At 42.9% G+C, this 27,887-nt stretch overlaps 1 protein-coding gene and 1 long non-coding RNA gene across 3 annotated transcripts in view; one reads left to right on the forward strand and one right to left on the reverse strand.

Moving 5' to 3' along the window:
- Positions 1 to 263: 263 nt before the first annotated feature.
- Positions 264 to 27,887, forward strand: part of EMCN (endomucin) — a 75,823-nt gene continuing 48,199 nt past the window's right edge. The window contains exons 1-5 of the mRNA XM_035324054.1: positions 264 to 356; positions 2,076 to 2,806; positions 3,302 to 3,406; positions 5,882 to 5,972; positions 7,154 to 7,355. Of these exons, the coding sequence (XP_035179945.1) occupies positions 7,211 to 7,355 (145 nt within the window). The 5' untranslated portion in view covers positions 264 to 356; positions 2,076 to 2,806; positions 3,302 to 3,406; positions 5,882 to 5,972; positions 7,154 to 7,210. The remainder of the gene's footprint in view (positions 357 to 2,075; positions 2,807 to 3,301; positions 3,407 to 5,881; positions 5,973 to 7,153; positions 7,356 to 27,887) is intronic.
- LOC118165790 lies at positions 14,647 to 27,882 on the reverse strand. Of its 2 annotated transcripts, none has more exons than XR_004750242.1 (3): positions 27,700 to 27,882; positions 16,385 to 16,627; positions 14,647 to 14,886 (listed from the first exon to the last, which is right to left on the reverse strand). It is a non-coding gene; the product is annotated as an uncharacterized LOC118165790 (long non-coding RNA). The 2 variants fall into 2 exon arrangements; XR_004750243.1 differs by lacking the exon at positions 27,700 to 27,882 and adding an exon at positions 16,804 to 16,994.

Here is a 27,887-nt window from a genome sequence, read left to right on the forward strand (position 1 = left end):
AGGAACTTCAGGAATTCTCATGGAAAGACTGAATTTCTAGAAAGTGATGAATTTTATCCCTTTCTTGTGGTGACATAATGGCACCCAACAAACAGATCTGAGCAGCAAAGGCAAACGTGGTTTAAACCACACAAAATAAAAGGTTTCTAGAGAATAAGTCTAGCTCTGGCATGATGATTGTACTCACTCATCCCCTGCCAGCCCAGCAGCTCCTATGCCACCACAGACGTCTCTGGCCCTCAGCACTCGTGTAAGCAGCTCAGTGTGTCAGTGCTACTGCATCTCTTCCTCCAAAGCCATGTGCTGCGCTGGTGTCACCTCCTGCCTGCATCAGCTGGCCCAGGTGAGCCACCAAGGTGAGGCAGCTGTGCAGACATGGTCTTCTCTTGCCCCACTGGAGAGCAAGTGGTGTGGAATGGATTTAGGGCAGACATAGCCACTTCTTTCCATCTCGTTTCCTTGAACTATTGGGACAGGCCGCTACCTCCTGCCTCATATTGTAGTGTAAAGGTGAGCCCACCAGCTAGGCAGAAAAACATGGGTGTGGACGGACACGGCACATCCAGCCTGGAGCTGCTAGATGGTCACCCATCATGGCCAGTCCCCTTTCCATGGTGAGAGGAGGAAACACTGTTTTTCAGGGTGTTGATGGGAATGCCTTTGAGAAGCACTCTTGTCCATGTCAATTTTTGCAGCACCGATGATCACAAACAAAACTTGCTGGAAGCCAGAAGTCTGCATTTAATTTGTCTATGAGCTTGTGCAGGATTTTAACTGGACACAAACACATTCAGATATTATCTCTACTTGTTTTGATGGGTGGGGAAGAGGAGACAACGGGGAAGGGCCTTGCAGCTCCCACTGTTACTGTGCTTATCCGGTTTTCTGCTGTAATATCCTGTTTTTAGATGCTTATAGTTTAGCCAAGCATTAACCATTTAGGATGAGACTGACCATGCTGGGATGGGGCAGACCATGCAAAGTGTAAGTCAAAATCAAGCAATGTATTTTTCCCCAGCTCAAAGCCAAGTGGGAGGAGTATTTTATTCCATATTAAAAGATCACTGCAATCGCTTTGCTTTGAAAGTTGGCATGGTGGTAGCATTTAGGTCACAGTGCTGTTTGCTGAACATATGGCAAACTGAGCACATTTAGCCAACGTTAAAAAAAAAAAAATGCAGTAACAATAAGCTCTTAAAGCACAAGCAGAACACACTTATGTCCAGCAGAGACTTTGGTTCTGCATTTCTTCAGGATTTTCACTTGCCAGATGTGTCCTGAGGTGGAACAGGTGAGGGTTCCCCCCTGTGCTGCTCTGCATCCCCATGGATCCCATTCTCAGGGGCCCCTCTGCCGTGGGCCATTGGTGTGGTGTAGGAGGCACCTCGCAGTGACACATAGGGTGCAGGTGGAGGGGTAATGGAAAAAAAAAAAAAAAAAAAAAAGATAGAAAAGAAGGCCCAAGGTGACAAAGGTGATGTGGAGAGGAGAAAAAATTTATAGGGTAAAAGCTGAAGGCTGGTTATGAAAATCTGGAGCTCCGAGGAGGGGTAAGATGTCGCATGTTAAAAGAGGAGCATGGCACAGGAGTAGGAACTATCAGCGGACAGTGAAGTAACATCAAGAAAATAATAGAATGGGAAAGGAAAAATGGAAGAGTTTTTTTCTTCTTCTCTAATGTTTATGCCAAGCGTTTATTTTCTTTAGACAGTGCAGTTCCTGTTCAAGGGTGCATGGGAGTGGTTAAAAATCAGTGTAAAGTTTTTATCACCTCTTTCTTGCATCAGGCTGGGCAAAGAAGAACTCACTTCACCACACAACCTGGTCTCTGCCATCTATGCAGCAGCACTGGGGACTTCTTGGAGGAAAGGCAAAAAACAGGGAGGTGTTTGTGAAGCTCCCAACTTTCTTCTGCTCCCAAGAGCCATACCCACACCATTGTGCAGCTCCAGAGAGTCCCCAGTGTTGTGCAGGGCAGTGTTCCAGGCCCCTGCTCTCCACCGTTGCCTATGTCTCTTGGGTGTCAGCCAAAGCTGAACAGGGCTTTTAAAGCAATCGAGTCTCTGTTTCACCAGAGCTTAGATCAGAGCATCAGGTGCAATGACTGCAAAGTGTTGTGGAGATGCTGGGGACTCGGCTGCATTCTTAATGGCAAATTTTTGCTTAACGAGGGGTTCATCTGAAAGATGCTTGTATATAGCAATGACTCTGCACCACTGGCATCGGCAGGTATTTACTGAACTTCAACAAATTGTCTTCAGCAGGCGTGAATCAGCATGCGGTAAGTTGGTCAAATGTGGCTGAACTCTGTGGCCCCTTAACTGTGAGTTAAATATATTTTTTGTTCCACTGAGTGTTATTTGAACAAACATATTTTCCAGCATGCTCCCTGTAGGATAGGGGCTGCCATTGCCCACGTATTTATTTAGCTCACACGTTGGCAAGTTGAAGTGGAAAAAGCCTTTCCACAGAAGCTGCAAATAGAAGAAAATCCTAGCTATACGCAAAATCCCATTTCTTCTATGATCTCGCCCTTACAAAGAACAGCCACAATTATTTTTCCCATCAGCTATTAACTGTAGTCCCCATTTTTCCTATCCATACCAACATAGATATTTTTGGCACCTGAATATAGTGTTCCTCTGCCCCAGTTAGCTCCTGTGTAGCACTCTGCAAGTGACCCTTGTGAAGAAGAGCAGGCCCATGATAGCAGGGCATACTCCTCTGAACATCTCAAAGCTTGCTGCTCTGCTTCAGTTCTTCCTACTTTCCTCATGTTGCTCTCCCAACTTCTCACTTTATTAAGGTTGCTGGGGTGTTGTCTCTCTCTTCTCTATTTCCCCCCTCCCCGGATCACTTGTAAGTGCTATAATCCTGCAAAGGCCCAGCAAAGCTCAGGACGATACCTCTTGCAAACCAGAAACCTGGCAGCTGGTTTCCTACCAGCTCCCTGCAGCCTCCAGCCTCATGGGATAAGCACTGGGCTTAGTTCTGCTAAAAAGATCAGCTGCAAACCAGTGCTTGCTTAAGCCCTCCTAAAAGAAGGTCTGCTACCTACTAGCACTATTGTTACGATGAGCATGTTTGCTTGGACAAGTACATGAAATGTAAGAGCTAATAGTGTCTGCATACTAAGGGACATTTTAAAGAAACTCTCATTTCATGTAAATTTATATGTAATTTTTCTTAAAAAAAAAAAAAAGAAAAAAAGAAAAAAAGACACTTTTCTAATATACATCTGAAGACAGCCATCTTAAGTGCATTACTGAATATGAGGGTTATTAATTTGAATATGTTTCAGGTACCTCTGCTCACTGAAACCAGTTTGTGGTGCTCTTTACACAAACAGTTGGAGATGACAACTCTCAAAGAATCAGTATTTTGAAGATTTCTGTGATCTATTCAGGTATGCTGAAGTAGGTTAAAAGATTTGTTATATTGTATAAGCAGGGAAATCTCTAAAAACATAGAAAACTAGTTTATGATTTCCTATAGAACGTCAGACCATTTCTTGATTCAAGGATGAGTGCATACGCATTATATACATTGCACAATATTATTAATACAAACACTACTGAACTCTTAAAAACTGTTTTGATGTCCTATCTTTTTTTTTTTTTTTTTTTTTTTTTAAAGAAATAAATAAGGAAACAACTCTTAAGGCAACTTTGTTTTTCCATAATTAGATAGGAAGAGTTTCACTGGAAAACAAAAACAAAAACAAAAACACTTTACTAGTTTTCCTGCTTCATTATGAGGTGTTGTTTTCTTTTTTTCCAAAGCAAGAGTATATTTGAGGAAGTGATTTGTCATTAACTTTTTGTTGCATTTACCTCAGTCAAGCCATTACCGTGAACTTCAGCATGTATGAGACTAGCCAGTCTTGTTTGTCTGACCCGTGCTATAAAATCCTTAAAGAGAGTTTTGAAAGAAATTTTGGTTGTGTTCCATCACTGTAAAGGTTTTTTATCATTCCATCTTCTGCATTTTGAATTATTTAGAAACTGCAATTGCATAATCTTTATCTAATGTAAAATATAATATCTAATAAAAGGAGCATAATGAAGACCATCCAAGAGAAGGATGCAAAGTTAACAAGGCTGTGGGAACATGCACACAAAGCAGACAGAATGGGATGTCAAATATTCTGAAATTTCTTTGAGAAGATAAGGAAAGATATTTGAAAGATTTGTTACAGACTTCTGTGATCAAACAATGACATATCTGTGACCAACTATCTATTTCACTGGGTAGGAACTAAGAATTAGCTGGAGGCAAATACTCATTCTTGTTTATCATTCATGTGGAGACATGCTGATGGTTACTAAAGCTAGCATTAGCATTATCAGCTGCAACTGATTATATGTTGGTAAAATTCATACCCCTTTCTTGCATTACACTTTAAACGTTTACAGTACTTTAAATGGGATTTCACTTCTTTTCATCAAAATAATCAAGAAGCCAATGGATTTTTCCCCTTTCAGTTATGTACAAACAAAAATAATATACACAATGCACTAATAAAAAAAATATTCCTGTGAATTCAGGCATTAATGCACATGACAGACTGTGCTTTTGCATGAAAAACTATGAAGGGAGACCAAGCATATTACTGTGATATACATTGCTTCTAGATTGCTTCTAGTACTAGAATTATCACTTTAGCTATATGGGAGTCCTTGGAAAGTACCATTTAATTTCTTACAATCAAGTGACATATGAGTAGAACTAGAAATACTTTATTAGCTCTGCAGCAGTTGCCTTGGTCTATTCTGTTTTGTTTTGTTTTTCACTTTTCCTAGAACCAAAAATATTTTCGAGAGTTTTGTTCTGCAGTGCTTTATTTAAATCACTTCTCTTATCCTCTCCATTTGCATGCTGCCTTATATCTGACAATCCATTATCATGAGCACTGGAAGAGTTTCTACAGTGACTACAGTAAACCTTTGATAACCGTTCCTATACTGGCTGGTTCTGTGCAAAACCACCTCTCGCTCATTTCAGAAAAGACAAAACATCACTGTCTATAGCAGAGAGTCTTGAATTCTGAATGGGACATCACTCCGATAGCAATGTTGTGGTCGGGATCCGAAAGGGATGTTACAATTAAATAAGAATTCACAAAGCCTGTAATATTTATTACTACTAGAATGCATTGCATATTATTAGATCACAATTTTCTTTCTGCCTTGCATTTGTGTCCTGAAGATGCTGTTGTCCTCCCATAAGCCACTCTCTAACTCATAATAACACACAGGATAAAATCATCTTTGGATACCAATATGGCATGCCAGGTAATCTAGCTCCAGTGCTTTTAATTAGACTAAAGCTATTTTGCATATTGAGTATATCTGTTTGAATTTCAGCAGGACGTGATGTAATTTAGATAGAAAGACTGTAAAAAAATGTGGAGCCCTTTGTGTTTAAACATAATGCCCAAATGTAAACCACTGCTCTTTGATATCAAGTACACAAGGCTTGATCAACAAAGAGGTCTGGGGCACAACAGCAGTGTTCAGCTGAGAATAAGTCACTTAGGTCCTTACCTAGTAGCAAGCAACCCCTCCCCTTTTCTTAGTAGGTCCCTGTTCAGGGGCACCTTGTTCAGGTCAGGGTCCCGAGAGGTGGATCTCAGTGAGAATCCAGCCATGTTTTAATCAATTTTCTACCTTTGTAGAATTTTCTGCCTCTCTTTGCTTCCCACCCAGTTGTTGCTGTAATACAAAGAAAACTGTCCTTCAAGTACACTTCAGAGTCTTCTGCTGAACCTAGCTCATACTGAGCCCTCACACAAAAACCATACCAGTGCTGCTGTGTGGCAAACAAAAGCTTTTTACATAGCCATTAATTACTAGAACTTTTCCTTCCATTTCCTTGCCAGGTTCGCAAGTGCAAACACAAAAGGTCTGGGGAAATAATGTGTTTAAACCAACAAAAATGCAAAAGATGAAGACACACCTATGACTGCACAGGTCAGTAGGGCAACACAAAGGGGAAACTCTTCTCTCTCTCATTTGCTTTTGATTTTTTTTCCCCCCAAATAGTTAAATTAGATGAGGTGCTTTAATTAACAATTGCACACAGTTTAGGTTTGCTCTGAAGAGATTTGAGTGAATCCAGCCTTCCCTTTCCTTCTGCAGCAAGTTAGTAATGTTAGGACGGTTCGTTAACTAAGGGGTAGCTAATCACTCTCAGCAACAGCTGAAAACGAAACCTGAAATCAGAGAGCAGTAGCCACAGCTAGCTGCTGGCTTCAGCTCCCTGCGCATCGCCAGGGAGGAGGCAGCATGAAACCAGGCAGCATTTTAAGGTACCAACAGGCACCGTGCCTTCATTTTTGGCATGTTACCTTCTGCAGGAAGGCCTGGTGGCTCAGCCCGGTGCTCTGCGAGCAGATGCAGCACGGCTGCCACCTTCACTACACGCTGGTGCCACCTGGTGTGGCCAGGGGGAATCGGCAGCCGTCTTCTGCCCACCTCTTCTCCGTGAGCTACAGAGAGGAGAAATCACACCCTGTGTTTGGTAGCCACCAGGCCAAACGCTGGTTTAATGCCTGCTCTTATTCCCCTAGACAGGGCTGCATCCATCCTCGCACCCAGCTCCAGCTGCGGGTTTTGAGCCCCCTTTGCAAGCTGGCCGTGAAAAAGCAGGGATCTGTCATTGGGAAGTGGAAGAGGAACAAGCACGGTGGTGGTGTGCTGCTTCCAGCAGAGGTGGACATCTCTGGGACCATCTCATAGGACCGCCCTGCCATGCGTCCTGCCACCGAGGTGTCCAGTAAGTCCTGAGCTTCTGCACCTGGACTGGGAGAAAATTCAGTCCCCTTCTTCTCCGTCGGTGTACACGTAGGTAGCAGCAACATGTCCTTGCCCCACACTCCTGTCTCTCCTCCTCCCTGTCAACAGCTGGCTGCAGGCACCACCTCTCGCTGACAGGGATGTCCTCAATTTGCCAAAATTATTAAAATTTGTCAGCACCCTGAGGTGTGGAGGGCCACCAGCCGCGGGCAGGGATGAGGCAGGGGACACTCCAGTAAATCCTGGAGGTGGTTTCCACTCCTGGCACCATGAGTGTAGGTAGCTTCTGAGTCTCTTCAGAAGGGCAGAATTACACCATCCCACCTCACACTTGGCTTTTGTCCCTCTTCACTCAGCTGCTTCTGAATTCACCGAGTCTCTTCAACCATACCTGGCAATGAGCCAAAGACCAGATGAAAAAAGATGAAAAAAATCATGAAAATAGATGGCTCAGTAGAGGACAGAGACCTCCAAATAGTGTCCTTCGGGAGAGAAATCAGCATAGTGGACCCCATACCTTGCCTTCTCTGCTGCCCAGCCAGTGCACGCACTCTGAAGGTAAGCAGAAAAGATGTGCCCAGGCAGATGTCATGAAGGTAAGAGAGATGTGGCGTGGTGGAGGTGCACAGGGCAGGGACTGGAGCAGAGGAAATAAAAGTATTGCCAGGTAAGATCATGGAAGATGGAAAAGGAAGTGGGGAAAGACTGAAATCCTTGGAAGACCAAACTTCGTTAACACATCTGCTGACAGAACAAGTTATTTGTTTTCCAGAGCTAAACCACCTTTGCTTCTTGCTTTCTTAAATGGGGCATAGCTCAATTACTACAATTGCAAAGATTTAGTTATTACTAAAGCTTCTTTTCCTCTTAACTTCTGTTTCTGTCCTGTCTGAAAATTTATTGGCATAGCTGCATTTCACAGATATTTGTTTGTTTGTTCTTGAGAATTATTTTTACCATCCAGACAATTTGGGATGTACCAGGAAGGCAGGCAGTGGTATTGCTTTTATTTTGCCGACAGTTGTCATGATGGGTGGTGACAGCAGAATTTCCATCTACTACTGTGTAGATACTCCAGTTATTTGAGTGTGACATGACCTTCAGATTAGATAATCATGGGCTGTTGTTTTTATCAGATCTGCCAGGAAAAAAAATTACTTCCTTCAAAAACAAATTAGAATTCATGATTTTCCCAGGGAAGCTGCATATTTTGTGTGTATAATAGGGAGATGTTTTTGTGACTAAAATTCTTCTTCTCTTATGTGTATGAAGGGAGTAGAGTAAAATATGGCCTTGACATTTCTTAATGATGCTCCGTACACGTGAAGCTGTACAAAACAGGGGTTCCTGGGATCCTGCAGCTTTAGATAATGTAGGCACAGGCTTGTACTTTATTTGCTTTTTAATCCGCTGGGCAATGTTATACAAGGAAAATATTTATTTCACAAAATAGTAAAAAGCTTGTCTTCATTCAGGGATTATTGCAATTCATTTGTATGCAAAGAAAGCATCCCAGTAGTTACTGTCAGTGGTTTTGGAACAACAGCCCACTATTTGCTTGGGTTGTGTCTAAGCCTTCTCTCTTCTGTATTGCACATTTTGGTGCATGATTTGTCAAAAAAATAAGAGCTTAGCCAGTATTTCTGAACATTGTAGACCCTCACAGACTGTGTTCAAGCTGTGCCATGGTTTACTTTGGGGAGTATGTGCTAACTGCCAAATATCATATTGACATCAGGAAGTCAGCCTTCCGCTACTGGAAATGTGTGCTGCCAAGTATAGCATTCCTAAGTAAATATGGAAGCAGGGAACGTTGTTTATGGTCTGCGTCTTCACCCAGCCGAACTGCTGTACCCTGATGTCCAAAAGCAGAAGGAAGTTTCAAGGTTAAAAGTACACGAAACTACTTTTCCCCTGGGTTGACTTGGGGCCTGACCAGACTCCTCTTGAAAGCAGAGGGTAGGGGTTCTGTCCCCTGGATTTCTTCCAGGGATTTCTTACCTCGTTGGGAAGTGCGATGCAATTTAGCAGCCATCTCAGGGCAAGGGACCTGAATGGGAGACGATCTTCAGCCTCATCCTCACTCTGATTCCACCAGTTTGAGCAGGCCAGGCCTGTCCACTTGAAAATCTTTGCTGCCATAGTATTTGTGAAGGGTCATGTGAATGTTTATGAAAGGTGCCGATTTCATGGGAATGGGGACTGATGCGACAGCCCACACACTGCTTATGCAGTAGTAACAGCCGCCTTCCTGACTTGCCTCACTATGAATATCCATGAAATAGCTTTACATTTTCACATATCTGTGTGTGTGTATGCAGTGTGGTGTGTTATTAATATAAAAGTAGCATATATTTGACATAGCATATATCTTAAAATAGACACCACCTGAAACAGGCAGATGTTTAACTTAACCAGTACTGGCTCATTTCTTGCCCTTGGAGAAACTCCCACTAGCATTGCCTGAGTCAAGAAAGAGCAGACCAAAACCAAAAAAAAGGTTGTGGGAGGCAATACACCTCTGTAGTTACACAAATAACAGCTTTGCTGGACACTGCTCCAATCTGAGACTACATATTCTAGGTTTATTCAGGCTTTGGTCCACATGACTCAGTCGCCAGCAACACTTCCATTTAAATACACAAGGAGGTCAGTATAGAGAAACGTGCTGACTCCACGTGGAGTGGTAATTACACCCACGGGGATGCTGTTTGATGCGTGGTTTGGTTCATTGGTCCGAAAGGACCCAACCCTAGCTGTGAGAGGCAAGGCGTCCCGTGTCAGCATCTGGTGGCAGAAAAGAGGCCAGGGGGCTCTGGGCACGGAGCAGAGCAATGTCAGAATCTCTCCAGTGACTGCCAGCAGCTCCCAGAGAGGGGAACTGGGCTGGTGCCACATTTCCTTGCTTTTCCTACTGGGATGGGCACCCAGCACAGCTCAACCGATCTGAAAGACGTGGGTTGCTGTTTCAGTTCGTATCAGTCTCTGAACAATTGTTAACTAACATCATTTGTTTACATGAGGAGTTAGAGTGTCTCATTGTGGCTGCTATGCTGTTTACATCCTATCTGGAGATGTTGCAGGCTGTTCTTCAAACAAAAGGCTTTGACCTTTTCTTACTGAAAGTCTCTGTGCGAAACAAGCTCTCAGACATTTACATCTTGTGCTCATCCGTGTTGCTCTTTTTCACATACTAATTCATGCTTTTGTAAAAAGTTTTTCATCATATGTTTATATAATATGTTTATACAGAGATTTCGTTTATACATTTAATACATCTGTAAGCTTATATCCATAAATAATATATCCGTAATGCCGTTATAGCCCTTTTCCTCATGGGAGCTATTATGGCTTGCATTTCAATAGACATTTAATACACTTTAAAGGTCCAATTAACCAGCTCCAGAAGTCCTGGCACTTTACAGCTGTTCTGCCACACTTTCTAGACAAAGCTTTGTGAGGTAGCTGTTACTGCACTGTACGACTTGGTAAGTGCAGCTGAGTGCAGTGGGAGCCAGGGAGGCTGCATTTTGATCATTATATTTTAATAGTGTCTGCTTTTTCTATGGAACTCACGTATCCATAGCCCCTTCTGCTATACATCATGTACCGCCATAGTCTGAGCTCGGGCTTAAAGTGCTTAAATCTCCAATCTGTGCTTAATGGCAGGATGAAGAACGATGTTTTTCTGTCTGTCCTCGGAAGAAAGCGTATCAAAGGTATTACTTGCGGTGGCAGCATGCGTACTATAGACGCTTACTATCTTAGAAATTACTTGAGAGAATTATTAACTATGATTTATGTTTGTATGGCTGGAAAGAAAATCAATTAGTACTGGCCATTACATAGCCTTGAGCTAGTAATATATAAGCAACAGATCCTATCAGTTCTTTTGGGATTGCCAATTACCCAGTTTGGACGATACTAATGCTATTAGTATTTGGGACACAATTCTGTTAGGAAAATTCCTTCAGGAGAAGTCTTGACATCTTTGATTTCAGAATGGAAGGGTTGCAACAAGAAAAGAAAAAGGAAAGCATGCAGCTTAACTACCATTTGAAATGAGAAATAATGCCTTTGAAACAGAAATGGCAGCATTTCAGGGTTGAAACATTTGTTTACTTAAAAATCTATCAACATAACATACACATTAACATAATAATGATGCACATTATAAATGTGATACCCCATCCTGAACGACATGTAGTGAGGGAAGTCAGTGGAATTTGGAAGAGACAGAGTTTCATTGACTCAGGAGTCTCACACGTACGGATTGATAGTGTTGCTACTGGTAAACTTTAGCAAGTTTTTTGGGAAGATGGCACCAAGCAACCAACATACATAAATGCGGAACCCTCCACTCCATTTAGAGGAACAAGTAGACGTATTTTTTCTCTCTATAATATAGCTAAGTAAGGGAATTGGAGCAGACAGAAATCTTATTGAGTAATTTAATTCAAGTTATGTCAGTCTGGAATAAGAATAATGTGTTCCTTCCCAGGAGCTAGAAGCTGCAAAATACAAGGAGCCATACAGTTACAGAATGCCTTTGGGTCTGTATGTCCCCTTCAAGAGCTCCAGTGGCATCATCTTGATCCCTGCCACTCTGCTAGACCTGTGATGAACAGCAAGTCAGTTGTGAATCTCAACGGAGGCTCCTTCTTGTTGAGGCCAGAGCTGTGGCTACCCTTCACTTCCACAAGCACAAAAATAACTCTTGTACGTAGCTAGTTCCAGTATTTCAGATAGTTATTTGGAGGAAAATATGTGGAAATCATACCTGACAAGGAAATGTGATCTGTAATCCACAGAATTATACAGGACCAGAGGCACCACTTACCTATTCTGGCTTGGCAGCTCCTATCTTGCTCACAATATTGCTCCAGTGGCCTCTGTTTGCAAAACATTGTCTCAGATGTGTGTGGGTTTTTTTTGTTTTGTTTTGTTTTTTCATTTGGTGATTGGTTGCTCTGCCTAAAGAACCTTGAAGAGCTGCAGGGAGGAATATCACTTTATCGGTTTTGTTTTGAAAGCTTTGGAAAAAAAAAGCTGGGAGGATTCCTGCCAGGCTGCAGGAATTCAAGGCTGAAGAGCAGAGGAACCAGGGAGGAAGGCTCACAGTCATGGATCAGTGTCCAGTTCACACTGCTGGGATCTCAATGGAAATGGTTTTTCTGATTCTGCTGAGAACTGAACCATGTACTTTTATTAGGTAGGGTGGCATTATACCACTGCAAATGGGGAGATGACTGAAATTATATATACAGAGCTTTGGATACAGGGCAACATCTGGACATGAACAGGTGATTGATCCTGTTCAAGAAAGGGCAAATGTAATAGGGCAGATAGATCATTCTTGCAATGCAAGTAAAGGATCAAGGAAATTAAAGGTAAATCTAGGTTCCATTAAATTCAGTAGCTGTTTTGCCATGGCTCTTAACAGGGCAAGTATTAGACACACAAGAGCCCAATTTTACCCCTTTCAACAGCACTGAGAAAATTCCAATTGATTTTACATACAGAGGAATTATGCCTCTTACTCTGTAGCACAGAAATAAAGTCTGGTCCATTTGTTTTGTGCAAAAACTTCTAAAATAAAAGAGCCAAGACATAAAAAGAACAACGAGTTGAAAAGGCAATCCACTGAAACTGTGGAGCTACTTTTAGTGTTTGTACGTTAAAACTTTCTTTCGTTTGAAATAGTCTCCCTGAGCTTATGTGTGTTGTTTGAAGATAAAAAGAAGACTACGGGTGGCATTTTCAGTGGGGACTTACCCTTGCTCCTCCTCAAGTCAGTTGGATTTTCCCACTGACAGGTCAAGATAGCACTGTATAGAGGGAGCATAATCTAAACCAAAGCCCACTTAAAGCCCTCAGCCCAGTGGGAGTCCTTCCCCAGTGTCAATTGATTTAGGCAAGAAGCTTAAAAGTCACAATTTCTGTAATTTTCTGTGGCTGACTGTAGTGATACTTCTAATTACTGATGTTATTCTGATCAGTAATAAAAACATATTGGTAGTTAAAGCTTTGTGCACAAGAAGCTCGAACCAGTTAGTCCAGCCACCTCAAAGTGTTCCTAATCTTGTTAAAATTATCCCACGGCTAGTTAAGGATTTCCAAAGACACAGGCCAAAAGGCAGCTCAGTTCCAGCCTGCAGGTGACTCGAGGACAGAAGCACACAGCTGGTCTATGCAAAAACCTTTCAGATGGGACGTGAGGATCCTGCTGTGATTCACGGTCATGCAATACATTCTGAACCTTGCCTGATTTTTCTTAAGCAAGTATTGGGTCCAGTTGGAGAAATCAGCTAGAGACCCATTCAGGACAGTTTCTAATGGTGTTTCATTTATACTCTTGTAAACATCACAAACTCATTTAAGCCATGTACCTGTTTGAGTTCCCTGAGACTGATTTCCTGAAAGAGAGAAAGGGAGAAAGAAAGAAACAAAGAAAAAGAGAAAGGGAGAAGGAAGGAAGAAAGGACAGAAGGAAGGAAAGGAAAGAAAAAAAAGAAAAAAAAGAAAAAAAAAAAAAGAATAAACGGAGAAATCAGATTTCCAGAGCTGCTTGGAAGATTAGCTTACATAGTAACATCCTAACAGGTACCTCAGATCTAACTGGAATAGGGGAAACCTCTTGGGAAGCCAGGGCTCAGTGGGAGGCTGTTACTGGCTTTATCTGCACTAGTGCAGCTTAGAGACACCTTGGAGAAATCCTGTGTGACAGCTCAGAGAATAGAATAGCTTCAGATGTATTTAAAACTTATGTTTTCTTATTCTGCAACTTGCTTTTGTAGTGGGGCTTTTGAGCTCGTCATCAATCACCTTGTTTCTCAGAAACATGATACAGAGACGTCTGCCAGGCCATGAAAGCAAGAAAAGGCTGGTAACCGCGCGATTGCAGCATGCCTGTCTGTTGCAGAGGAAGGCAGAGTACCATTTTAAATGAGAGATATTCCTTGTGGGGAGCCCTACAGCTCACCAGGAGGCAAGTGGTGTCTGGAGGACGGTGCTGGTGTCACCACTGACGGCTGGTGGCTCTGTCCTGTGCTGGGCATTACAGGAAGGACTGCAGCACTCTGCACGCTAGCGTGCTGGCTCGTCCCATAAAGCTCTAGCTGGGGATGGGAGGAAGGAAGTCAATGAATCACTAGGAATCAGTGCACAGCCCTTCCTGCTTTCTTTTGAGAGGTTTCTTTAATCCTCTAAGTTATGTAGGAACTAAAAACATCCATAAGGCTCTGGTAATTACTGTGGGGCTCTGCTTTAAGCCCATCGTAGGTAGGCTGTTTTCACAGCTCTTGTAAGGTTTGCTTATATAATTTCCTTTGCTGCCATATCAGACTGCTCATTAGTCTCAACCACATCAGCCACATTAGCTAAGGACAAGCTCACCCTGCGTCTCAGCTACTGCAGTTATCTCCCACCAAGTAGTTCTCACCAGTTTGCTAACTTTGTTTTACCAACAAGGCTGGTGAAACCAAAGGCAGGATGTGACCATCCCTGAATTCATAACCTGAGACCTGTGTACGTGGCAATACACCAGCTCCAAGGGGAAGCCCTTGAAAAGTGATCTGCAAAGCTTCTCAGCTTTGCACTTGGGCACAAGTGTGCACTAAAATCGGGGGGAGCACCTGTGTGTGGAAGAGCTCTTGAAAATACAGCTTCAACAGGGCGTTGCATTAGTTCATTTAAATTACATTGTCTTGCATTGTCCTCTTCACCTCCACACGCTGCCAGCTCTTTGCTGCAGTAGGTTTCAGGGGTTCAGCAGTTCTAGGAGATAAATCCAAAGCCTTCCTAAACACAGGAGACCTCCACTCTCCTGTGGAAGCATTTATTCCTTTTATTTAAGGGATACTTAAAGGTTTACGCTCACAACACATGCCTTTTGTTCTTTGTTTTCTGACAAAAAAGCATTTGCCCCCTTTCTCTACTCAGTGCAGAAGGTGGCTGTAGTCTGCTCAGGCTTCTTCCTCATGCTGTTTCAGTGTCCCTTCGGTTCAGTTCCCTACCTCTTAACAACCAGCCAACACCGCTGTCCCACAGCCCACGTTGCAATCCCACAGAGGGTGCCTTACATGAATTCCTTTAGAAATACATTAAATTCAGTTAAGGATTTCAGAAAGATTCTTACTCTTTGTCAATTTATTCAAATGGAGTCACTAAAATAAATCTGGACAGAAAAAAATATATAGTATGTTCGCTCTGAGGACTCCAGAGGCAAAAGCTGCTCTGTCTGTAAGGAATGAATTAAGACAAATCAGTGCAAGGTGTTTTGAGAATAACCCAAAAGGACATAAAAAGGCTGTCCTAATTAAAATAAAAATCAGCTTCTAAAGGGGGTTAGTAAAATGGTTACAGCTTTGTGTATAGGCAAGGCTTGAGAAAATAAGAGCATAATTACATTTTATTTGAAAAGAGGATTTTCTAGGAATAGAGTTACACATTTGTTTTTGATTAGTGCTTCTGGTTTGGCTTTGGCTTCTGCTAAAGATTTAGCCTAGGTTTTGGTTTCAAGTGTAGCCATACCCTGGAGTTATTCTTTCTGTGCTCTGGAGGACTTTCACAAGGCAAACAAAGCTTCTCTAGAACCAATTCAGACAGCTTGTTTTTACTTTTATCTCCCAATTCCCTACGGGGCATCTTGTTACCACTCAGAGAGCAGAGAGGAGCCCACGAGTCCGCTTCTCCATCAGCCAAGGGCAGGTAGCACGGGGAGGTGGGAAAGGTGCCAGGGCACGGGCTGGTGAAAGCTACGTGAGCCCGCAGAGCCTCACGGGGGTCTGAGCAGGCAGATAGGGTGAGTGGCTGCTGGACAGATAAGGAGAAGGAAGGAAGGAAGGAAGCAACGGGGGGAAACGCAGCGAGACCTGAGACGGCTTTGGCAAGCAGCTGGTGGGAGGGAGGAGAGGGCTTTCTGGTGCACGGGGCCTTGCCATGGGCCCCACTGTCCTCCCCTCCTCCAGCCACAGAGCAATGCCAGCCGTGGTGGGATCAGGGAGATCTCCTGCCATTGGAGGTGGAAAATTAGGCCCTTTCTGAGTTTTGTGTTTGACCTGGAAGTAAAACTCTAATTGCAATTTAAGATCCAGGTGCCCTTATTTGTCCCTAGCTGAGGATGCAAGGCCCAGATTTCAGACTTGAGAGACTAAATTTAGGTTCCTAAACCCCACATTTAGGTGCTGAAATAAGCTGCTTTCCCAGAACCTGCTGGGTGATTACCAGTAGCAAAGATCAAGCTACTAATCTGGGTGGCTAAAAAGGATTTAGGAGCCTAACATTAGACACCTGCTTTTGAAGCACACTGACATCGAGTTTTAGCCCATTCCAGATTTATGTACTTTTATTTCTTTGAAGGTTTTTCTAAGTGCAGGCACTGGACTCCAGGGTTTTTTTGATGGCCTGTGTTATGAGAACTGCTTGCAGAAGTTTGCCCTTGCCCACCCACAGCCCAAGCTGTAGAGGGATGTTAAAGGATTTGGGATGTATGGGCTGGGGGCTGTCAGCAGATCTCCCTGCTTCCAAGGAGATGCATTTGGCAAAAAAAAAGGTGACAACTGCATTAAACTGAGGGAGGGCTTTACCTGGGAAATATCCCCAGCTTTTCCACATCTGAAGTAATTTTCCACGGTAACTGGAGAAGGAAAGTCAATCAGCTACAGAAGTGTGAGCACTATCTTCATTTTTCTCTCCCAGCTGATTATTTCTCTTGTCGTTTTTATGGTCTCCAAGAGAAAAATTTGGCCACTAAGACCTTAGTGGTGTAGGTTTGCCAGGTAGTCATACGGTCAAAGCCCACTCCAGCTGAGCATATACTGCATTGCTTGCTGATGAAATGAGGAAAAACCTACTTGTTAACAGAGCAGGTACAAAAGGCAGAAATGAAATTTGAATGTATGAAGATGCAATAGAGGTGGGGGGGGTAGGGGGGAAGGAATAAACAACAGGAATAGACATGATGCTCTTTGCAGGGAAATGGAAGGCACATCAGAAGTGTTGAGACCTGTGTAACAAAATGTTAAATGACTGGCAATAGTGAGAGCAAGACAAAATAAGCGTTCAGATGAGTTCTTAGCTCCATGGTGTTACAGGAGGGGCACAGAGCAGGGAAAACAGTCCAGGCTAGTGCAAGTGTCTTCTCTGTTAATTACTGTGACAAGTCCATTTGCAACAGGGTCCTCTCTTGTTACTTGGTCAGCTGGTCATTAGTTGGGTCATATGTTGTAAGTGACAGCTGATTCCTCTATGAGGAGCAGCTGAAACACAGAAGGGCAATGTAAGGTGCGTTGTTTGAAGCGTAGATCACATCCACCTTACCTGTTAAAACAAATCCTTCCCACCCTGCTACCTAGTACTGCCTGCACTGACTCACAGAGAAAGTCACGGGCCAATGGTTCAGCAAGGTTATACCTAATTCAGTCCTAGATCTAACGTGACAGAAACGTCCTGTTGTTGGTGGTATTGTTTCCAACTGTGAGTTCCGTTCTGTCCCATAAATTGGGCTAATGCCCAAAGAAAATAAAGATAACCCCCAATTCCATGCGGTTTCCGCACTGAGTGAGGCCAGCATCACGATAGGCAATGGGAATGCAATATGGGGCCAGAGTGGGATGCAGGAGCTTCACAGAACATAGAAATACTGGACGCCTACTCACACGGGCATGATTCTATAAATATTTCCATGTATAACTTTGTGTGTCAAAAGTCCAGCTGAAATTAATAGGAATAACCATTATGCACTCAACGGACAGATCTGTTAAGCTGTTGCTGAAATAGGTGTAGAATAGGTATGAGCAGATTTTTCCAAAGTTATCTTCTCTAATGCTGCTCACTGGAATTGGTGGAAGGTTTTGTTGTTGCTGTTGTTTTTAATTGACTGCACTAGGAGCAGAGTTAGGCCAGCCTGGAAGGGTCTAAATCTGCCCTGTAAGCTTGACATGAGAGCAGATCTGGCCTCGCTGAACAACAGAAAACTTTATTTTCTGTTGAATTCCTTAGCAAATCCTACTATTTACTCTCCAAAACATATACTGAAAGAATATATATGGCCAGCTCTGAAGATGATCAAAAAACCCCCCATCAAATAAATCTTCTAACAAAAAGTAGCAAAACTCACAAAACAGTCAACTTGACAAATAGCCTTCCATCAGCCCTACTGTGACTCAGTGCTTGAAAGATTTTTGGGGAAAAAATCCATTCTAGAAGAGAACATAAAATGAAAAATATGGCCTGAACGAAGCATATTTCCAACGCACTTGCAAATGTTGTCGGTAGCCAGCAATCTACCCTGGATAAAGACACCTCCCAGCCATTGTTATTCTTGAAGGATTTTGTGGCTCTTCCTGTTGTTTTGCAGCAGGTGGCTTGGTGACTCAGCCCGGGGCCTCCCAGCCAAACAGCAGGATCACGGGGAAACGAAAGTCTTTCTAACACCAACCTAAAACCAAAGGACTGAAGTGCAGGAGCCTCCCCACACACCCAATGAGTGAGAGGTGGCAGTCGTATAGCGGCTTGGTCAAAGGGAAGAGGCCACAAAGGAGGGGTTGGCCATGGATCGTCAGCCAGGTACCGCTCCCCTCGCCCCTGGCTCGTTGGTAATCTGCTGGGGCAGCGCTAATGTCTGGCTATTACTTCCTGAAGCACTTGCCTCTTTTCCGATGCTTTATGCTTTCAAGTACAGACCTGATCCAAGCGGCCTTGGTTACGCAGCAGACCCAAGCATCAGTTCGTATTGGTGATTCCCAGCAGCTATGAGCTGTGTCGAAACAGTCTCTTCTTGTAAAGCCCTGTTGCTCAATGAAGATCACAGAAAAGGGTTATACCAATTAAATTAAAAAAAAAAAAAAACACATATCTTAGGTTTCCTCGGTGAGTACTTGACCGTTTGCTGGTGCTTTACATTCCTCCTGATGTAGATGAAGTTTCTCTCTGTCAGTGCGGTGTTAGCCCCACTGCCCCACCTGCAAAGGAGCAGTTTTGTTCTGTCATTGAATTGACTGCAGTAAATGCGATGATGTAACAAGCTACTTCACAGCTTTTGGCTGTAAGTGTGTTAATGCATGGGCTTGATTGGTTGGATTTGAGGAGCTTCCACCTCAGCTAGCTCTTGACAGACTTACTCTGCATGGCATACAGTGACCCTCGTGGACTGACCCCTAGCATTGGGCAACACCTGCAGGCTGAACAGGGCTCTGAAAAGGGCTCCCCATTTCCGTGGGTGATGACAAATGTTAAATAACACCTGGGTTAATCAAAAGTTTGGATAAGTATAAGCAGGGATGGATGTGAATTCGTATATTCCTGATGACCAACTGCCCAGAAATACAACAAATCAGCAAAACCATGCGTGTGAAAAAAATCTGTGAGTTTTCCAGTGATCTGTAGGTAACCTGAAATACCTGCTTTTAGCAGGCACCCAAGATGCTTTTATTTTCAGCCAGCTAGTTGCTGCCTGACTATTACATGCCGTGGAAAGAATTGAATCCCCCCCTGTATTTCTGAACAAATCAGAAAGTGGAAATGCAGAGAACAGGAAAATGTTTATGGTATCTGTAGAGGGGCAGATATGCAGTCTGCAAGGAAGCCGAAATACTGGGGGTATATTTTGGCACACCACACAGGGATTTTACCCCCTTCTCTTGCCGGCGCAGTTTCCTTATTATCAGATCGGACTTCAGACCGGACACGCATTGTATTGTGCATGTGTCAAAAAATGCCTGCCAGCAAGGCTCGCCCCGATGGCAACAACAGGATGTCTGAAATACAGCAAAGGAATGAGAGCTGGGGGAGCCAGGCACTGCGGAGCAGCAGCAACAGCCCTTTTGCATGCAGCGGTGAAGCCACAGAGTGCTCAAGCCTGCGGATGCTGAGGATTGGGGTGGATGAGATGGCAGATGACTGCAAAAAGAGCATGAGGAAAAGTGCCAAGCAGAGAGACGCTGCCTTGAGATCTTGGCGCTGCACAGCAAAGCATCTCCTGTGCGTTATCTTGGAGTGTAACTTGGCCTTGTGTCTGTAATAGGTGAATTCTGGCTCCTTGCTGTCAGGAAGCTCCTGCACACTCCCTCTCTGCCCCACATCAAATCCTGCACGGCTGCCAAAGCCCCTGTAACGTGCCCTTTCTCCAGCCCCAGTCCCCACCTCAGGAGGTTCCCAGGTGCTGCGAGCACCAGCTCAAGATGCTCAGGTCTCACAGCACTTATGGACAGAAACAGAAGTGGGAGATGAGGAACCTGGACACATTTTTTACCCAGCGTCTCCTTTTATGAGTGGATGAAAACATGGATTTGTAGCAGATGCCGGGATACTGGCATAACCACAGTGTTGGCTGCTGAGAAAGCCACAATACTGTGTTGTGTTTAGGTACAACGGGCTCTTTATAATCAGATATTTTATAATGCTCTAAGATGTTCTTTTCTGGCGCTAGTGGTCTGAAAACAAAGCTGAGGCAGTTAAACCTATAGCTTACACCAACACGCAGAGTATCCCCTTGCGGGACTAACAAGAAACACGATGCATTTTTCCACTGCTTGTGCATTGAAACCAAATGGAAAAAGGGAAGCCACAGAAACTCAGCTCGGCAGAAGGTTAATGTCCTTCAGCATCATGCCCAGGAAGGCTGACAAGTACAGCTGGAACAGAAGGTACTTCTTGCTTTTCAGCACCGAGGACCACTGCAGCCTTGTTCTGCTGAGTATTTTCTAACTGGGCCCAAGAAGGATGAGCTCATTGCAGTTTACCGCAATGAAGGTGAGGTATGCATCTGGAGAGATAGTGGCTGGCTTTATTCAGACTCTTGGAAAATTAAGGCATGGTTCAAAAGCATATTTCTGTTTTGTTTCCTCTGAGACAGCCAACAGTGTAATCACACCATGCGTTTCAAATAACATGAGAACCTGAGACTGACTCACTGTTTCCCATTCCGCTAGCTTGGGACAGGATGCAAAGCTTATAAACGTATTCCATGTGAGTCTTTACATGACATGAAGTTCCTTGCTCAAGCTTGCAAGCCCACATATTTTTTTTATCCCTAGAATGACTGTTTGTGGTCTCTCCTCCAGCTCTCCTCCAGCCCATACGTAAGGACTTGGGGCAGCAGTATGTTTCCGCCCATAGCTTTCTTCTCTCTATTTCTGCAGTTGTGCCTAAGCTTCTCTCTGACCCGCAAGATGAAAATACCTATACCTCAGTAACTCACAAAAAGAGAAGGAATGGCCTTAGAACTGGATCATCAGAAGGACCGTTGTCGTTAAGGAGCACGTTGCATCTCCAGGTAGGGACCTCACAAAGTCAAGGGACAACCACAGCCAAAGGAAACAGCCAAATACAGCCTTCACACACATTGGTGAGATCTTAGTAACTCCTGAAGCCAGTGAACCTGGTCAGCAGGTGTAGGGTAAATTGCTGCCCTATTAAAATTGCATTGTCTGCTGGCTTAGGAAAATAAGGACTGGGCACAAAAATTGGACTGTTTTCAGTGATACTCACGATTCACGAGACTGTGAAATAAACATGGCTCAGGATGGAAGTACAGTTTTCAGGGACAGGATGGTGAACAGTGTAAGTGCAGAGCCCTCTTTCTATCTCAGGCTTGTCTGGCAGCAGCAATGGAAGTGCAGAGTAAGAGAGAGATGCACAGAAGTAGCTCAGGAGCACAGATCTGCTGTGCCCGCTGACAGTGACATGTATCCACATCACACATACAGCATCCTTTGAAATCTGGCACTCAAACAGAGTGGCAATTGCATTCATTCAAATATGTTCCTGACTTGAATCAACTGCAATTGAATAAACACTGAGCTAGTTCCTTCAAACACATTTTCACTCCCTGTAGTACATCAGTAGAGATCCAGGTAGGAAAGAAGGGGAGAAACATGCTCAGCAGTAACGGATATCCTTACAGAGTCTGTCGGTATTGGGGAAAAAAAAAATACACACACACAAAAACAAACAAAATTCATCCCGCAATACTCAAGTGTGATAGCTAGTAATTATATTAGCTCTGGCCTTGAACATATCTTTTGTGGAAAGAGTACTGAAGGCTAAATGTGTTTTGGTCTTTAGTGCCTACATAAAGGCATCCAGGCACTTAGAGATTTAGTGGAATTTTTCACATTATTGGCTGGCTCTGAATCAAATCAATGACATTTAAACATTTATGTGCTACAAAGGAAAGGTGGCTGTCTTGGTTCTTAAGCACTTAAATATATTTGCAAGCCTGATCTTTAATACTTGGCAATTGGGCACTGACATTTCTATTCTCTGGTATGTTCCAGTGCTTTCATAAAAGATTCAGAGCAAAATATCTACATTTTAAAATGTCCCCTGGCATGAATTTTGTGAGTAACTTCTATATATGACCATCAAAATTTCTTGGTTTAGTACAGCTATATTCAAGATCTTTAAAGTTCTGCTTTATATTCAAATATTAATATATGTAATAGACTAAAACAAGTACTGTCCAAAATGATTTTTAAAAGAATGGAAACTAAGTAATGTATTGTGAATGTATTGAATGGAACTAAGTAATGTATTTACATGTATTTACATTTACTAAGTAATGTCTTTACAACTGCTTTTTTCAATGTAAATTAATCCTGCTTATGGGAGTATAAACAAATACAAAGGTAAGTAATAGGTAAGACATAGGTAATTTCTGATAAAATATCATTTTTAATATATCTGCTGAAATACAAATGTAGCAAAGCAAAAAAAAAATTATCTAACTTTTTTCAGTGGAAGGAATAATAAGCGTCAGTGAGAAAGGCTGGCAAATTTGGTCACTGTGTTTGTTTCTTCACTTTAAAAAATCATTGAAGACTGTGTATCTTTTTATTCTTAGATGCGTAGAAACTTTGACAAATTTACTATTTGTACCCACATTGGAAATTGCCCATAGCCCAAAGCAAGGCAGCATGTCTGTCCATATTATTTCCTGTTTTACGCAGCGTCGAGAATATTGAACAATATGTAAAACTTTTACATTCTCTAAATCTGAAGGGGATTATTTGAACCTCATAGGAGAACTGTGCAGAAGAAGGCAATGTTTTGCTCCAAGCAATGTGAACTAAGAAAGAATATATAAATACAGCCTGAGACCAATAAATCTCTAACTGCAAATCCACTGTGGCAGTAAATGGTTTCCCTTTAATAATGAAATACCACACTGGCAAAAATAAATATATAACGTAGGCTACCCAACCATTACTGGACTACAAAATAAAAAGACTTTAAAACAGAGAGTCCTTTCATTCTCTAGAGTACTCTGTGGTCATGTTTCAAGTTTTCTTCTGCAACTATGAGGGCTAAAATCTGACTTGAAAAAGTGTGGAAACTGAGACTGTCACACAGCCACTTGTACTGGGGCTCTAAGTGAAACTCCAGATAGTCCAAAACTGGCAGTAATACCACAGTTGGCAGCATTACCGATGACCAAATTTCTCTTTATAAAACAAAGCACACATTGGCACTGAAGCTAAATTTCTCAGTTTGAGGAAAGAAAGAAAAACATTTATTCAATCAAGGAAAACTTATTTGCTGTTAGGGAGGAAAAGAGAAGTTTTTTTCACTGTACACATAGAGGAATAATCTTTTGCTACAAAGACCTCTGGAAGATTTTTAAAACCTTTTAAAAAATAAAAAGTGTTTTTTTTTTCAAGAAAAAAATATGTTTCCATTGACAAGAGTAGTGAGAATCTCTCTTTTACACCTCAGATACTTCAAGACAGAAGCTGCAAGTCAGCTTGGCCAGAGTTTTTCTTTTGGTCATTTCTTTCATCTGCTCCCTTTCTGTTCCTATTACTATTCCTTCCTGTTTGTGCCAATGCTTGTCCTACCAAGTTCGATCTTGCAAATGCCGTCCGCCTTTGCTGTTGATGTCAGGGGGTCTCTTAGGGGGACACAGTTCTCTTGAATCTGCCTTAGGATCCTCTGAGGTCCAATTCAGGTTTCTTGACTCAGTGGAGGACAGCTGTGGTCCTTTCCCTCCCATCCCCTTGCATGAGTTTGGGGAGCTTGCTCCACTCTGATACATACAACATGGGTATCTACTGCAGAGATGCAACACTTTTTGCCCTCATTGAGTTGCAGGTAACCGCCACCATCAGCATCAGCTTTGAGGACTCCTTCGGATGCTGCTACTCAACATGAACAGCACTGAAGCAAATCAACACTCTTAGGCACTCGGCTAAGTCTCTGGGTCTCAAAAAACACGGGAGGCATCCTGTCCTCAAGCCTCTTAGATTTTGCTAAGGAAGTTTCATTACAGCCAATAAAATTCCTTTCTGTGTCATTTTTTATAATGAACCTTTCAGGTTCTATCTTGGCAGTGCAGTAAGTCTAAGGTTAGAGCTCCTCTTACCACATCAGAAACATCACTACCCTGGGATGAGTTCATTCCCCAAGTTCAGATTTACCTTCTTGGTTGAAGGCTTTCAGCTGCAGTGGTTACTGTTTTCTGGGCCATGCTAATTTCATGTCCTATGTTAGCACAAAATGAGTATAAAAACAGTATGCTGGCTCTAGCTCCCTGCCATGTGCTCCAACCCACTTGAGAAGTGTCATTGTGTGCTCTTAGTGTCATCTCTGCTCTTAGTCAAATCCATATTATGGTGAGATCCTTTCCAACGATGGAGAAAGCTCAGCCTTGCTAAGGACAACTTGCAGATTTTCATTTCTCCTAGAAGCAAATACTTATCCAGATGAAGTGCCAGAAATTCAGTATCTACCATCAGATTTCTACTGAGCACCAGCTTCTGCCACCTGCAATAGGCGGAGGATGTGTCACAGTCTTAAAATGTAGAAATGTAATTTCTTTAACTAAACAAGAGTTATTCCTTACATGAGGCTGATCAGCTACTGTTTTCCTCATCATATGAATAAAACAGCACTGCTGTTGGAAGCACTGGCTTAGCTCCTGGGAGTTCCTGCCTGTGAAACTGTTCCAAAACTTCCCTTTATGATGAGCAACAATCATGAAGAAGAAAAAAAAAAAAAAAAAAAAAAAAAAAAAACTTAAAAAAAAGAGAAAGTTGCATTAGTAGAGTTGACTATTTAACAAGTCAGGCTGTTTGTGAGGTCAGGTTTTCCTCTTAATTTTCCTGAGAGCTGACAGAGAGGGAGATAAGCACACATGCTGCATGGTGTTCTCATTGGGTTTGAAGTTTTGTCAGTAATTATTGTCAGCTGCATAAAGTCATTAAGGCACAGTATATGAGAGCACTGCAAGACCATGTTTTGATAGCTATTGACTTCAGAGCTCTGCTGGGAGCTCTTTCATGTCCTCTAGAGAAATGGCTGGGAGAGAAAGGGATGCCACAGTTTCCTGGGTCAGCTGGACCTGAGGACAAGACATGGATCCCACATGGGTTCCTTACGGAACCCAGGTGTGAGCCTCCTTTGAGGACTTTATTTTCACCACATGGTATGGCAAGGCAGCATTGCAGGTACCTCTGCAGAAAATTAAAAATATGTATATCTTTCCTTTGCTAATGGACCAGACTCAGTTAAAGCCAGTTGCAACTTTTCAGGTTTTAAAAAGCTGTTCAAAGGGGTGGGGCGTGGGCTAATAGCAGGCCTGGAGCCTGTCCCTCATGGGGCATGTTGCTCGGGGCCTGGCCTTGGCCTGGGTCGGTGTCCCCTCAGGGCTGGCAGCTCCTAGGAGGCACGTCCTCTGTTGGCTGTGTTGTTGCCCAAGGCCACTTAAAAGGACACAAAGAGGAGGCAGGTGGGGTCTCTTGCTGCCTGCATTGCCCCTCCATCCCCAGTGTGTTGTCCCTGTTAACCAGGCTCCTTCGCTGCTGCTAAATGTCCCCTATAAAAGTGCCCCCAGGTACAGTGAAAGGGGGTGATGTATAGCCTATTCTAAAGCAAGTTTTGCCTCTGTTGAGAAACTTTCCTGACCTCTTGGCCGAAGAAGAACAAAATAATGTATTAACAAAAACACAGCCGGCTGCCAAAGAAAAGGAGTTCCTGTAAGGACTGAAACAATAAATCTCCTCCATGCTGAACTCCCAGAGGGAGTATGCTGTGTTTCCTCCTGTTCTTTATCAAAGTCCCCAAAATAAGCAGGAATGGGCAGTGACTAGGCACAGGCTCTACACACCTTTTTCCATGGAGTAATTAAGGCCTGCCGCGGAGCGAGAGAGCACTCCCTGCCCAGCTGTGTGAGGGAGAGCTGCCCGCACCACTGCTGCCACTGCTACCGCCAAGCATGAAGCTCCTGGGGACTGCCTTCCTTCTCCTAGCCGCACTCTGCCTGTGTGCCCTGGGACGTAAGTTTTTGGCTGTTTTCAGCTTGGCTTGTCACATCTGCAGGGTTTTTTTGTGAGCAAAAGCTTTGCTGTTAGTAGAGGGATTTTTTTTTTTTTTTTTTTTTTTTTTTTTTAAGGTGTAGTGATTGAAAGACTGTGTGCTGGAGGAGGAGAAGGTACTAGCTAGGACCTGAATTTAGCTGTGTTCTAGGAAAAACTTTCCTGCCATCATGCTTTTTGCCATAGCCCTCTTTCTGGGCGTCGTGAAGCTCCTCTAACTGAGAAGAGTTAAAAGCGCTATATTTACAAAGGTTTTCTGTTCTTTTATTTATTCATTGAACTAAAGCGTCTGTTGGAGAGAGGGCTTTAAGGGGAAATTGAAACGTCTGTCAGGTTTTGTGAACACTGCGTTTGGAAATCAAACCTGTCCTGATGGATGTCCCTGGCTCTGTGCCAGTAGTAAGTTTGGCCGGGGTATCTCTGAGAAACAAGCTTGGGCTTGCCCCAGAAAGATATGGGGGCTTAAGGCATTTATCAAGTGCCAGATAATGAAGGATGCGAGCCTGGGGGCAATGTTACTTACTGAGTGCAGTATCTTTTTAAAGTGATTCTGAGATTCACAGATTTAATCAAGCTTCACTGTGTTCACATGGTCAACGAACTGCTGTTTTCATTATTCATCAGCCTGGAAGATGGTGCTTTTAAAGGGGAATTAGCTAGAAAATCCTGAAAGGGTGAGAAAATCTGTAATAAGGGCCAGACTCTATCATCACCTTTGTCAAAATATGCATTTGAAGTCAAATCTGCTTTTTATCTACACTTTAATTTGCTGGTCCTCTGGTGTGCACTGTCAGAACCAGAGCTTCCATAAATGCCCATAGATTGCCTGTAAATGATTTTATGAGTCAGAAGTAAAAATAAATAAAATAATACCAGGTTAAGTGATCAATTAATGAACTTTTGCTCAGATTATGTGGTAAAATCTAGACATGTCTTTTGCAATGTAGCTTATGTGAGCCTGGGCTCACAGCTTTTTTTTAAAAAAAAAAAAATCAATACAGGAGACTAAAAATAATATTGTGCCAGAGAAAGAACTGCTTTTAAAACTATGTTAAGTAAGTACAAGCCACAAAAGTCTGTGTTGAGGTACTATTTATTCTCTGTCTGCTACTCCTAGTAAAAATAGCCTTCCTGTCATTGTTGAACCTTTAATTTCACAACTTCTGAAAAGCAAAGTGGAGTTGGATCAAAAGGAACATATTTAACACAAAAGTCCATAGAGCTTATCAGAAGGCAGTGCGCAGGGGTGGGAGGAATTCTGTCAGTTTTACACTACCCTTTCTTTAAAAAGGATTTTCCCTCCTTTTCGTGATGTGAATGGGGCAGAACTGATGACAGAGAATAAGCAATTTGCACATAGGATACATTTGCTCTGAACAATTTTGCTTCTGTAGAACTATTTTTGAAAATGCTTAATTGAAAGGTAAACATGGTAGTGAAATTCTGTTGGTAAATTCACGTTAGGAAATGAAGAATATGTGTTTGGATTATGTGTCTATGTCTGCGTTGCCCAAGTAAAAGAACATAATCTGGTCAAGCTTCTGTCTTTCTGTGCCGTCTCTAAAAATGAGTAATCAAAAGCAGGTTACCTGGACTCTTCCCACGCGTCACCTGTTAAAGCAGAAGCAGTTTTACTGTCTGATATGAGGCTGGACCAAGGTCTTCGGATTTCCACTATTTGTTATCGTTGCAGTGTTCCGTGTATCTGGGCTGTAACAGCAGGCTCTGATCCTCTGAAGATCACAAAGAGGCTGATATCAGCCTCCTGCGTGTTCGG

This window comes from Oxyura jamaicensis, chromosome 4 (assembly GCF_011077185.1).
Source record: "Oxyura jamaicensis isolate SHBP4307 breed ruddy duck chromosome 4, BPBGC_Ojam_1.0, whole genome shotgun sequence".
Taxonomy (NCBI): domain Eukaryota; kingdom Metazoa; phylum Chordata; class Aves; order Anseriformes; family Anatidae; genus Oxyura; species Oxyura jamaicensis.